General features: G+C 42.7%; 1 protein-coding gene across 1 annotated transcript in view; it reads left to right on the forward strand.

The window, feature by feature from the left end:
- Positions 1-14574, forward strand: part of LOC121555445 (HBS1-like protein) — an 84272-nt gene that overhangs the window by 5479 nt on the left and 64219 nt on the right. Inside the window, exons 3-4 of the mRNA XM_041869293.2 lie at positions 565-699; positions 1158-1412. Coding sequence (XP_041725227.2) covers positions 565-699; positions 1158-1412 — 390 coding nt within the window. The remainder of the gene's footprint in view (positions 1-564; positions 700-1157; positions 1413-14574) is intronic.

Here is a 14574-nt window from a genome sequence, read left to right on the forward strand (position 1 = left end):
TTTCTATTATATGTAAATAGTTTGATTAGTGAATGACAATGTTGTTATTTTGTTAGATACTTCTCCCTGTTAGCTTAAATCTTATTTTTTTTCAAGCCATTTTAGCTGTCGTGCTAGTTGTTTTGGTCCGAACAGATTCACAACACATGGGAATTTGTCGTGCTATGAAGACGTTGTCTCCCTCCGAGGCACGTATTGCTAGGCAACCATCCTGCTGTTGCCTTGGCAGGCCTGCTCCCTCCATGGCTAAAGCCAGTGTGAGAAACGTGCTACCAAACGTGTGTGTGCAATGAAGCTAAATAAATACTGCACTCAGTGTTGTTCTACAAAGCAAGGAAAGGGAACTTCAAAACGTGATGGAATTTTGTTGGAATTTGCAGCTGTTGTTGCTATGTAATGAATCTGCTAGCTTCTGACATAGTGCATCTTTAAGTAACATCGTCCTCTCTGGTTATCTCTGAAAGGCCACAATGTCAGAACATGAATGTGACACATTGTTGACATTGCCAAACACTGTGATTGGCTCCTGAGTGTTCCGTTGTGTGTGTTCTGTGGTCTCCATAGCGGCCCAGTTCATCTACTCCAGCAGGCAGGAGAGGCCCAACGTTGAACCACCCTTAGAGGAGGAGGAGATGGAGGAAGAGGAGGCCATACCCACCTCCCCCACCCTCACACACAACCTCAACCCCCTGGACCAAGGTACACTTAACCCCACCTCCCCCACCCTCACACACAACCTCAACCCCCCTGGACCAAGGTACACTTAACCCCACCTCCCCCACCCTCACACACAACCTCAACCCCCTGGACCAAGGTACACTTAACCCCACCTCCCCCACCCTCACACACAACCTCAACCCCCCTAGACCAAGGTACACTTAACCCCCACCTCCCCCACCCTCAACCCCCCTGGACCAAGGTACACTTAACCCCACCTCCCCCACCCTCAACCCCCCTGGACCAAGGTACACTTAACCCCACCTCCCCCACCCTCAACCCCCTGGACCAAGGTACACTTAACCCCACCTCCCCCACCCTCAACCCCCCTGGACCAAGGTACACTTAACCCCACCTCCCCCACCCTCACACACAACCTCAACCCCCCTGGACCAAGGTGACTTTCAGCTGTAACATGTCCGATGTGTGTGTCTCCACAGGCATGTTGTACTCGTGTCTGGACCAGATGCGTGCGGTGCTGGGTGATGCCGTGCCAGAGTCAGTCCTTACCCAGGCTGCCTTGCGGTGCGCCTTCGACCCTCAGAGAGCCTTGGATGCCGTTCTATCAGACGAGAGCGCCGGGCTTCCGCCCCCAGCCAATAAGGACGCACCACTGCCGCAGAGGGCCAATAAGGAGACGGCAGTTGTACCGAGAGCCAATCAGGAAGCCTCAGCCGCACCGCGACCAGAGAAAGGTACGCCTGGTCTAGAGCAGGGACCACATCGGACCAGGGCCCGGTTTTCCCGATGGCGAATTTAGGCTTACAGGGAGTTTTTAAACGATGCATCTTTCCTACAACGGCCGAAGATCAGCTTTCTCAGTTCAAATCTTTCCTTAATTAAGATATTATAATTATTTCACGATACTGACGATGGATCAGCTCCTAGAGAGATCAATACCACCTACGGCTGCAGATATTGATGCGGCTTACCTATAACGTAATAATGCACTAAATCACAGATTTGACATGTCATCGCTCATGTTAGGCTACACATCATGAAATATATTGAGACAAATTAGACATTGGCAAGTAGGAACATGAAATGTGTATATGGTTGAAATAGGCCCCCACCCAGATAGTGGCAGTGCTGGCAACACTGGCTGCAGTAACCCATGGGGAGGGGGTCACACTCGGACAATCAGAGAGGGGGTTTATCATTGTGGCCCTGGTGGCACAAAATAATCAATGGTCTGACTGCACAGAGATGCATGATGGGGAAAAATGGTCACAACGGGAGACCAGCGTGTGTGTGTGTTTTCAGGGGAAGGGGTTGTATCTAAGCTCTGTCAGATAGGACTTGACATTGGTTAATCAAATCTCCCCATTCTTGCTCAATTTTGCACGCCTTCTCAAACGGCTACGACTGTATATGCATTCGCACATCAAGCCTTCTCTTGCGTTGGGCTCGGGGATGGAACAACTGTTGGAACATTTTGAGCTTGTGGTTGTTTGTTGGGGAAAGGGTGTGTGTGTGTGTGTGTGTGTGTGTGTGTGTGTCATCCGTTGCTATGGGGTAATAATGTTAGGTACAAAATATGATGAATCACAATAATTGTTTGCTAAAAGTGTAATTTTTGTAATGCCAATCCTGGTTATAGGTAACAATCCTTCATATGAACTGCCAACGTTAATACGCATATTATTCGATAATTGTGGGAAAAAATTAAGATATGCAAGATTTTTGTAATATATACAGGGCAGTCGGAAAGTATTCAGACCCTGTCCCTTTTTCCACATTTTGTTACGTTATTATTATTATTATTCTAAAATGTCCTCGTCAATCTACATCCCATAATAACAAAGCGAAAACAGGTTTTTAAAAACTGATACCTTATTTGTATAAGTATTCAGACCCTTTGCTATGAGAGTCGAAATTGAGCTCAGGTGCATCCTGTTTCCATTGATCATCCTAGAGCTGGCCGCCCGGCCAAACTGAGCAATCGGGGAAGAATGGCCTTGGTCAGGGAGGTGACCAAGAACCCAATGGTCACTCTGACAGAGCTCCAGAGTTCCTCTGTGGAGATGGGAGAACCTTCCAGAAGGACAACCATCTCTGCAGCACTCCACCAATCAGACCTTTATGGTAGAGTGGCCAGACGGAAGCCACTCCTCAGTAAAAGGCACATGAAAACCCGCTTGAAGTTTGCCAAAAGGCACCTAAAGACTCTCAGACCATGAGAAACAAGATACTATGGTCTGATGAAACCAATATTGAACTCTTGGCCACGTCTGGAGGAAACCTGGCAACATCCCTACGGTGAAGCATGGTGGTGGCAGCATCATGCTGTGGGGATGTTTTTCAGTGGCAGGGACTGGGATACTAGTCAGGATCGAGGGAAAGATGAACAGAGAGATCCTTGATGAAAACCTGCTCCAAGATCGCTCAGGACCTCAGACTGGGACGACGGATCACCTTCCAACAGGACAACGACCCTAAGCACACAGAACACAAAGAAAACGCAGGAGTAACTTCGGGACAAGTCTCTGAATGTCCTTGAGTGGCCCAGCCAGAGCCCGAACATCTCTGGAGCTCGAACATCTCTGGAGAGACCTGCAAATAGCTGTGCAGCAACGCTCCCCATCCAACCTGACAGAGCTTGAGAGGATCTGCAGAGAAGAATGGGAGAATCTCCCCAAATACAGGTGTGCCAATGTCAGGGGGTCAGTGAAATGCGGTAGGCGAAGTCAAGCGCAGGACACAGAGCTGATCAGAAGACGTACTTTACTCGAAGGTAAAATAAAGAACAACAACCTCCACACAGGAAGGGAACAAACCCGCACACTAACGACTGCCGAAACATGAACAAACACTCACAACACACAGTGAAAGACAGAGGGTGATGACGAACGCCGAAGCCTGCCCGAGCAAGGAGGAGGGGCAGCCTCGGCTGAATCCGTGACAGCCAAGCTTGTAGCGTCATACCCAAGAAGACTTGAGGCTTTAATCGCTGCCAAAGGTGCTTCAACAAAGTACTGAATAAAGGGTCTGAATACTTATATAAATGTGATATTTAAGTTAATTTTTTAATAAATTAGCAAACAATTCTAAAAACCTGTTTTTGCTTTGTCATTATGGGGTATTGTGTGTACTGATGAGGGAAAACCCCCAATTTAATCCATTTTAGAATAAGGCTGTAACCTAACAAAATGTGGAAAAAGTCAAGGGTTCTGTATACTTTCCGAAGGCACTGTGTGAATATATGATAATTTACCAAGCCTACAAGCAATACAACATTCTATTATTATGGTGGGAGATTATAATACGGTTTTAAATACCTCGATCGACCGTAAAGGAAATCGCACTACAAATTATCACTCTTATGAACTGAAGGAAATAACGAATTTCATGGATATATTAGAACTAGTGGATATATGGAGGCCTAAATATCCTGACCTAGTGAGATATACATGGAGGAGACTCATCATGGATATATTGGAACTAGTAGATATATGGAGGCTTAAATATCCTGACCTAGTGAGATATACATGGAGGAGACTCATCATGGATATATTGGAACTAGTAGATATATGGAGGCTTAAATATCCTGACCTAGTGAGATATACATGGAGGAGACTCATCATGGATATATTGGAACTAGTAGATATATGGAGGCTTAAATATCCTGACCTAGTGAGATATACATGGAGGAGACTCATCATGGATATATTGGAACTAGTAGATATATGGAGGCTTAAATATCCTGACCTAGTGAGATATACATGGCGGAGGCTCAATCAAGCTAGTCGTCTTGACTACTGTCTTATGTCATTCTTGCTGCCACCAAAAGTTTAAAAAGTGTTGATAGGGGACAGAATGTGGTCGGACCATCAGATAATTGGCATATACATTACTCATACAGAATTTCCACGTGGGCGAGGATAGTGGAAATTTAATCAAGCACTATTGCATGATAACTCAGCCCAGTCCAAACTGTTCGTTGCTCTGGCACCCCAATGGTGGAACAAACTCCCTCACGACGCCAGGACAGCGGAGTCACTGACCACCTTCCGGAGACACTTGAAACCCCACCTCTTTAAGGAATACCTGGGATAGTATAAAGTAATCCTTCTTCCCCCACCCCCCATCATTTAAAAAAAATAAAAGGGGTTGTCCCACTGGCTATCATAAGTTGAATGCACCAATTTGTACAGTGGGGGAAAAAAGTATTTAGTCAGCCACCAATTGTTCAAGTTCTCCCACTTAAAAAGATTAGAGAGGCCTGTAATTTTCATCATAGGTACACGTCAACTATGACAGACAAAATGAGAAAAAAAAATCCAGAAAATCACATTGTAGGATTTTTAATGAATTTATTTGCAAATTATGGTGTAAAATAAGTATTTGGTCAATAACAAAAGTTTCTCAATACTTTGTTATATACCCTTTGTTGGCAATGACACAGGTCAAACGTTTTCTGTAAGTCTTCACAAGGTTTTCACACACTGTTGCTGGTATTTTGGCCCAATCCTCCATGCAGATCTCCTCTAGAGCAGTGATGTTTTGGGGCTGTCGCTGGGCAACACAGACTTTCAACTCCCCTCCAAAGATTTTCTATGGGGTTGAGATCTGGAGACTGGCTAGGCCACTCCAGGACCTTGAAATGCTTCTTACGAATCCACTCCTTCGTTGCCCGGGCGGTGTGTTTGGGATCATTGTCATGCTGAAAGACCCAGCCACGTTTCATCTTCAATGCCCTTGCTGATGGAAGGAGGTTTTCACTCAAAATCTCACGATACATGGCCCCATTCATTCTTTCCTTTACACGGATCAGTCGTCCTGGTCCCTTTGCAGAAAAACAGCCCCAAAGCATGATGTTTCCACCCCCCATGCTTCACAGTAGGTATGGTGTTCTTTGGATGCAACTCAGCATTCTTTGTCCTCCAAACACGACGAGTTGAGTTTTTACCAAAAAGTTCTATTTTGGTTTCATCTGACCATATGACATTCTCCCAATCCTCTTCTGGATCATCCAAATGCACTCGAGCAAACTTCAGACTGGCCTGGACATGTACTGGCTTAAGCAGGGGGACACGTCTCGCACTGCAGGATTTGAGTCCCTGGTGGCGTAGTGTGTTACTGATGGTAGGCTTTGTTACTTTGGTCCCAGCTCTCTGCAGGTCATTCACTAGGTCCCCCCGTGTGGTTCTGGGATTTTTGCTCACCGTTCTTGTGATAATTTTGACCCCACGGGGTGAGATCTTGCGTGGAGCCCCAGATCGAGATAGATTATCAGTGGTCTTGTATGTCTTCCATTTCCTAATAATTGCTCCCACAGTTGATTTCTTCAAACCAAGCTGCTTACCTATTGCAGATTCAGTCTTCCCAGCCTGGTGCAGGTCTACAATTTTATTTCTGGTGTCCTTTGACAGCTCTTTGGTCTTGGCCATAGTGGAGTTTGGAGTGTGACTGTTTGAGGTTGTGGATAGGTGTCTTTTACACTGATAACAAGTTCAAACAGGTGCCATTAATACAGGTAACGAGTGGAGGACAGAGGAGCCTCTTAAAGAAGAAGTTACAGGTCTGTGAGAGCCAGAAATCTTGCTTGTTTGTAGGTGACCAAATACTTATTTTCCACCATCATTTGCAAATAAATTCATTAAAAATCCTACAATGTGATTTTCTGGAATTGTTTTCTCATTTTGTCTGTCATAGTTGATGTGTACCTATGATGAAAATTACAGGCCTCTCTCATCTTTTTAAGTGGGAGAACTTGCACAATTGGTGGCTGACTAAATACTTTTTTTCCCCACTGTAAGTCGCTCTGGATAAGAGCGTCTGCTAAATGACGTTTATAGCTGACTTTTTCCGACATAACATAGGTACAGCAGATCCCCTTATTGTATGGGAATCTTTTTAAATGTGCATTTAGAGGCCATGCAATTCAATACTCATCTTTTAAAACAAAAGCAATTTGGGTCAAAATAATTCATATTAACAAAGAAAATAGAAGGACTAACAGTACAGATAGATAGCAATAAAAACTGTACCATAAGAGGCACAGAATAAGTTAGAGGAAAAACAAAAGAAATGGAGGAACTTATTCAAGAAAGATCAACTGTAATATATATTTAAAAATAACGCAAACGAGATGGAATATGGGGAAAAATGCACCAAATTATTTTTTTCTCTTCAACATAAAATGTTTTACCAAAAATAATTTACTAAAACTTGTTACAAATGACGGAGTCACCCATGATTCACCAAACAATATTTTGAAAGAGGAAGCAAAGTACTTTAAGCATATGTTTTCATTTCAGTCTCCTCCATCTCCACTAACCGATGTTAATTGTAAGGACTGTTTCCCTATTAATAATGTAAAATGAACAGCTGTATAGAAAAATTAATGTAAAGGCCAAATTACAGAGGAGGAACTTCTTGATGCAATTAAAGCCTTTAAGTCCAGGAAAACTCCAGGGCTGGATGGCATACCAGTTGAGGTATATCAAATATTTTTTGATTTTTTGACTCAAAGTTCTGTTATTAACATGTTTTAATCACTCCTATAAAAATGGTAGATTATCAGATACTCAACAAGAAGGTCGAATTTCATTACTACTGAAACAGGACCCAGGTGGTAAATATAAAGATCCAGTCCATTTAAAAAACTGGAGGCCCCTTACACTTCAGTGTTGTGATGCAAAAAATCTAGCAAAATGCATAGAATTAAAAAGGTGTTGTTGGATATTATTAATCCTAATCAGTTTTTTGGACGACACATTGGAGATAATATAAGACAAGTGCTGGAAACAATAGACCACTATGAAAAATCAGGCCTGGTATTTATATCCGACTGGAATTTATATATAAATACCTGGAATATTTCAATTTTTGAGAATCTCTTATACAATGGGTTAAAGTTATGTGTAAAATAGGTGTGGTACAAGTGGACAAACTCGGTATTCATATGCCGAAATAAATACATTATTTCACTACAATCAATTTTAATAGAAAGTTAGCAAAAATAGTTAAGTTATTGCTACCATGGAAAGGAAAATACCTGTGTATTTGTGGAAAAATCACCCGAATGTAACTCTTTAGTCGTATCCCAGTTTACCTATTTGCTTATGGTCTTGCCTACACCGATTGACTTGTTTTTAAAATTATATGATCAAAAAATATTCAATTTTATTTGGAACGGCAAGACAGACAATTAAACGGGCCTATTTATATAATGAATATAAATTGTGTGGGCAGACATTTTTTTAATATTAAAGCATTAGACCTCTCACTAAAGGCTTTAGTCATACAAAAGTTATACTTAAATCTGAACTGGTTCTCTAGCAGATTAGTAAGAATGTCTCACTTCAAAGTTGCCACCCTTTGCCTTGATGACAGCTTTGCACACTTTTGGCATGTGAGCTTGAGCTCTTTTGAAAGTGTTCTGAGAATTTTATTGAGAGAGAAATGGGGCGGCAGGTAGCTTAGTGGTTAAGAGCGTTGTGCCAGTAACCGAAAGGTCGCTGGTTCTAATCCCGAGCCGACTAGGTGAAAAATCTGTCGATGTGCCCTTAAGCAAGGCACGCTCTGGATAAGAGCGTCAGCTAAATGACTAAAAAAATGTACAAAAAAAAAAAGATAATAAAAGAAAAAAAGATTGGAGTCTATCTTTGTAATCAGGAGCAGTGGCTTTTTATTGGATTTCATATGTTCTATAATTCTATATTTTTGAGTGTGAATCTCTTATTTTACGGTAGCTCTTTTCTAGAAAGATGAGAGAAATCCCTTCATGTTTAGAAGGAAAGTAATAGTGATGTAGAGTAGAGGGGTTGTGCAGCTGCTATTGGAAATATGGATCAGTTAACTATTGTTCTGGCTCACCACCTGTGTGTCTGTGTTTGGAGGGGGAGACATTTGAGTTTAGAGGACACCTGGAGTTTTTCCCACGACTGAACACACACAATTGTTTCACTAACCTTGTCGGGACAAAACAATTTATAACCAATTCAAAGTCCTATTTTGCCTAACCTTAACCCCAAAACCTAATCCTAACTCCTAAACCTAATTCTAGCACTAATTCTAACCTTAACCCTAAACCTCCTAGAAATAGCGTTTGACCTTGTGGGGACCAACAAAATGTTCCCAGTTGGTCAAATTTTTGTTAGTTTACTATTATTGTATGACATGAAAGCACTAATTAAATAAAAACGGAATGTGTTAAACTGAATTCAAAACAATGGACTTTTTTATGCTCATAACTTTGTTTTTAAAGGGGTGGTGTAGAGATGGAGTTGTTTTTAAAGGGGTGGTGTAGAGATGGAGTTGTTTTTAAAGGGGTGGTGTAGAGATGGAGTTGTTTTTAAAGGGGTGGTGTAGAGATGGAGTTGTTTTTAAAGGGGGGTGTAGAGATGGAGTTGTTTTTTAAAGGGGGTGGTGTAGAGATGGAGTTGTTTTTAAAGGGGTGGTGTAGAGATGGAGTTGTTTTTAAAGGGGTGGTGTAGAGATGGAGTTGTTTTTAAAGGGGTGGTGTAGAGATGGAGTTGTTTTTAAAGGGGTGGTGTAGAGATGGAGTTGTTTTTAAAGGGGTGGTGTAGAGATGGAGTTGTTTTAAAGGGGTGGTGTAGAGATGGAGTTGTTTTTAAAGGGGTGGTGTAGAGATGGAGTTGTTTTTTAAAGGGGTGGTGTAGAGATGGAGTTGTTTTTAAAGGGGTGGTGTAGAGATGGAGTTGTTTTTAAAGGGGTGGTGTAGAGATGGAGTTGTTTTTAAAGGGGTGGTGTAGAGATGGAGTTGTTTTTAAAGGGGGGTGTAGAGATGGAGTTGTTTTTAAAGGGGGGTGTAGAGATGGAGTTGTTTTTAAAGGGGTGGTGTAGAGATGGAGTTGTTTTTAAAGGGGGTGGTGTAGAGATGGAGTTGTTTTTAAAGGGGTGGTGTAGAGATGGAGTTGTTTTTAAAGGGGGTGGTGTAGAGATGGAGTTGTTTTTAAAGGGGTGGTGTAGAGATGGAGTTGTTTTAAAGGGGTGGTGTAGAGATGGAGTTGTTTTTAAAGGGGTGGTGTAGAGATGGAGTTGTTTTTAAAGGGGTGGTGTAGAGATGGAGTTGTTTTTAAAGGGGTGGTGTAGAGATGGAGTTGTTTTAAAGGGGTGGTGTAGAGATGGAGTTGTTTTAAAGGGGTGGTGTAGAGATGGAGTTGTTTTTAAAGGGGTGGTGTAGAGATGGAGTTGTTTTTAAAGGGGTGGTGTAGAGATGGAGTTGTTTTTAAAGGGGTGGTGTAGAGATGGAGTTGTTTTTAAAGGGGTGGTGTAGAGATGGAGTTGTTTTTAAAGGGGTGGTGTAGAGATGGAGTTGTTTTTAAAGGGGTGGTGTAGAGATGGAGTTGTTGGGATTGACCCAAATGGCACCCGTGTTCCCCATAAAGTGCACTACTTTTGACTAGGGCACTTAGGGCTTGGACTATAGGCTATAGGGAAAAGGTTTAGGGTAAAGTAGTGCACTATATAGGGAACAGGGTGCCATTCTCTGGTCTAAAGTAGTGCACTATATAGGGAATAGGGTGCCATTCTCTGGTCCAAAGTAGTGCACTATGTAGGGAATAGGGTGCCATTCTCTGGTCTAAAGTAGTGCACTATATAGGGAATAGGGTGCCATTCTCTGGTCTAAAGTAGTGCACTATATAGGGAAAAGGGTGCCATTCTCTGGTCTAAAGTAGTGCACTATATAGGGAATAGGGTGCCATTCTCTGGTCTAAAGTAGTGCACTATATAAGGAATTGGGTACCATTCTCTGGCCTAAAGTAGTGCACTATATAGGGAATAGGGTACCATTCTCTGGCCTAAAGTAGTGCACTATATAGGGAATAGGGTACCATTCTCTGGTCTAAAGTAGTGCACCATATAAGGAATAGACCAGGCAGACAACGGCTGAGGTTTGTGTTTGTTAATAATACGGAAATAAAGATGTTCATTTTTGTACTCTGATCAGACTCTCTCGCTGGGTGATCAGGTCTCACTCACTCACTCACTCACTCACTCTCTGGGTGACCAGGCCTCTCTGGGTGACCAGGCCTCTCTGGGTGACCAGGCCTCTCTGGGTGACCAGGCCTCTCTGGGTGACCAGGCCTCTCTGGGTGACCAGGCCTCTCTGGGTGATCAGTGTGTGTTTTTAGGGATGGGCTTTTACATTTTAGACATTTAGCAGACGCTCTTATCCAGAGTGACTTACAGGTAGTGAGTGCATACATTTTCATACTGACCCCCCGTGGGAAACGAACCCACAACCCTGGCGTTGCAAGCGCCATGCTCTACCAACTGAGCTACAGGGGACAAAAATTTTTTTGAAATGTTTTGACTCTTTAAGTACTCACATAATTTTTTTTTTAGTACTGGAATGGAAAAAAATATATTTTTAGAACACAAGGCCCACACTGGAAAAATATATGTGCATTTATCTATATACCAACAGTTAGCAACAACGCCTAATTTATCATAACCATCACAGATAACAGGCTAACCAATTCTAAATGGCACTAGCAGTAGGCTAGGCTAACCCATTCTATATGGCAGTAGGCTAGGCTAACCCATTCTAAATGCCACTAGCAGGAGGCTAGGCTAACCCATTCTAAATGGCACTAGCAGGAGGCTAGGCTAACCCATTCTAAATGGCACTAGCAGTAGGCTAGGCTAACCCATTCTAAATGGCACTAGCAGGAGGCTAACCCATTCTAAATGGCACTAGCAGTAGGCTAGGCTAACCCATTCTAAATGGCACTAGCAGGAGGCTAGGCTAACCCATTCTAAATGGCACTAGCAGGAGGCTAGGCTAACCCATTCTAAATGGCACTAGCAGGAGGCTAGGCTAACCCATTCTAAATGGCACTAGCAGGAGGCTAGGCTAACCCATTCTAAATGGCACTAGCAGGAGGCTAGGCTAACCCATTCTAAATGGCACTAGCAGGAGGCTAGGCTAACCCATTCTAAATGGCACTAGCAGGAGGCTAGGCTAACCCATTCTAAATGGCACTAGCAGGAGGCTAGGCTAACCCATTCTAAATGGCACTAGCAGGAGGCTAGGCTAACCCATTCTAAATGGCACTAGCAGGAGGCTAGGCTAACCCATTCTAAATGGCACTAGCAGGAGGCTAGGCTAACCCATTCTAAATGGCACTAGCAGGAGGTTAGGCTAACCCATTCTAAATGGCACTAGCAGGGAGGCTAGGCTAACCCATTCTAAATGGCACTAGCAGGAGGCTAGGCTAACCCATTCTAAATGGCACTAGCAGGAGGCTAGGCTAACCCATTCTAAATGGCACTAGCAGGAGGCTAGGCTAACCCATTCTAAATGGCACTAGCAGGAGGCTAGGCTAACCCATTCTATATGGCAGTAGGCTAGGCTAACCCATTCTAAATGGCACTAGCAGGAGGCTAGGCTAACCCATTCTAAATGGCACTAGCAGGAGGCTAGGCTAACCCATTCTAAATGGCACTAGCAGGAGGCTAGGCTAACCCATTCTAAATGGCACTAGCAGGAGGCTAGGCTAACCCATTCTAAATGGCACTAGCAGGAGGCTAGGCTAACCCATTCTAAATGGCACTAGCAGTAAAGTAGCCTAAGCGGAAAATACACAGGACGCAATTATTCCAAAACTGCAGCTGGTTGTTGGAACATATACAGGATCCCCCTACTTCAGTCAACCAGTGATAAAACTGTAGTCATTTGGTTTGATGCCTTGCTTGGTTCCTTTTTTGTTGTGCCCCACAAATGCACATCTATAAATGGAGTCAAAGCACATTAACATGGTCTTTAAGACATAAAAAAAAAAAAAACATTGGACACAACATTTCACTTTTCCCTTCAGGAAGCCACAAAGCACATTCCACAAAATAGTTTTCAAGTATTTAAAAAAAGAAAGTATTGATGTCCATTAGAAGACTGGATGACTCATACCCATCCTCCTGTCTGTGTGTGTGTGTGTGTGTGTGTGTGTGTGTGTGTGTGTGTGTGTGTGTACTTGTACTGTGATTGTGTGTATGCTTCTCTATGGTGTTGTTTTCTCATGGACCACAACAAGGTGTGATACAAATGTGCTAACATAGTTTCCCACCCTTTCATTCACATTAGAAAACATACTTCACCACTAAAACCAGCTTAAACCTACATGCTACCAGGTGAATGGTGAAAAACCTGACTACCAGGTGAAAAACCTGACTACCAGGTGAAAAACCTGACTACCAGGTGAAAAACCTGACTACCAGGTGAAAAACCTGACTACCAGGTGCTTTGTAAAAAAAAAAAAAGTGTCAATTTTTCACAATTCCTGACATTTAATCCTAGTAAAAATTCCCTGTCTTAGGTCAGTTAGGATCACCACTTTATTTTAAGAACGTGAAATGTCAGAATAATAGTAGAGAGTGATTTATTTCAGCTTTTATTTCTTTCATCACATTCCCAGTGGGTCAGAAGTTTACATACACTCAATTAGTATTTGGTAGCATTGCCTTTAAATTGTTTAACTTGGGTCAAATGTTTCGGGTAGCCTTTCACAAGCCTTTCACAAGCAATAAGTTGGGTGAAATTTGTCCCATTCCTCCTGACAGAGCTGGTGTAACTGAGTCAGGTTTGTAGGCCTCCTTGCTCGCACACGCTTTTTCAGTTCTGCCCACAAATGTTCTATAGGATTGAGGTCAGGGCTTTGTGATGGCCACTCCAATACCTTGACTTTGTTGTCCTTAAGCCATTTTGCCACAACTTTGGAAGTATGGTTGGGGTCATTGTCCATTTGGAAGACCTATTTGCAACCAAGCTTTAACTTCCTGACTGATGTCTTGAGATGTTGCTTCAATATATCCACATAATTTTCCTTCCTCATGATGCCATCTATTTTGTGAAGTGCACCAGTCCCTCCTGCAGCAAAGCACCCCCACAGCATGATGCTGCCACCCCGTTGCTTCACGGTTGGGATGGTGTTCTTCGGCTTGCAAGGCACCCCATTTTTCCTCCAAACATAACGATGGTCATTATGGCCAAACAGTTCTATTTTGGTTTCATCAGACCAGAGGACATTTCTCCAAAATGTACGATCTTTGTCCCCATGTGCAGTTGCAAACCGTAGTCTGGCTTTTTTATGGTGGTTTTGGAGCAGTGGCTTCTTCCTTGCTGAGCGGCCTTTCAGGTTATGTCGATATAGGACTCGTTTTACTGTGGATATAGATACTTTTGTACCTGTTTCCTCCAGCATCTTCACAAGGTCCTTTTGCTGTTGTTCTGGGATTGATTTGCACTTTTCGCACCAAAGTACGTTCATCTCTAGGAGACAGAGTGCGTCTCCTTCCTGAGCGGTATGATGGCTGCGTGGTCCCATGGTGTTTATACTTGCGTACTATTGTTTGTACAGATAAACGTGGTACCTTCAGGCATTTGGAAATTGCTCCCAAGGATGAACCAGACTTGTGGAGGACTACAATTTATTTTCTGAGGTCTTGGCTGATTTTCTTTTGATTTTCCCATGATGTCAAGCAAAGAGGCACTGAGTTTGAAGGTAGGCCTTGAAATACATCCACAGGTACACCTCCAATTGACTCAAATTATGTCAATTAGCCTATCAGAAGCTTCTAAAGCCATGACATCATTTTCTGGAATTTTCCAAGCTGTTTAAAGGCACAGTCAACTTAGTGTATGTAAACTTCTGACCCACTGGAATTGTGATACAGTGAATTATAAGTGAAATAATCTGTCTGTAAACAATTGTTGGAAAGATTACTTGTGTTATGCACAAAGTAGATGTCCTAACCGACTTGCCAAAACTATAGTTTGTTAACACGAAATTTGTGGAGTGGTTGAAAAACAAGTTTTAATGACTCCAACCTAAGTGTATGTAAACTTCTGACTTCAACTGAATTTCCCAACGTTGTAATGGATCTATT

This window comes from Coregonus clupeaformis, unplaced genomic scaffold, assembly GCF_020615455.1.
Source record: "Coregonus clupeaformis isolate EN_2021a unplaced genomic scaffold, ASM2061545v1 scaf0299, whole genome shotgun sequence".
Classification (NCBI taxonomy): domain Eukaryota; kingdom Metazoa; phylum Chordata; class Actinopteri; order Salmoniformes; family Salmonidae; genus Coregonus; species Coregonus clupeaformis.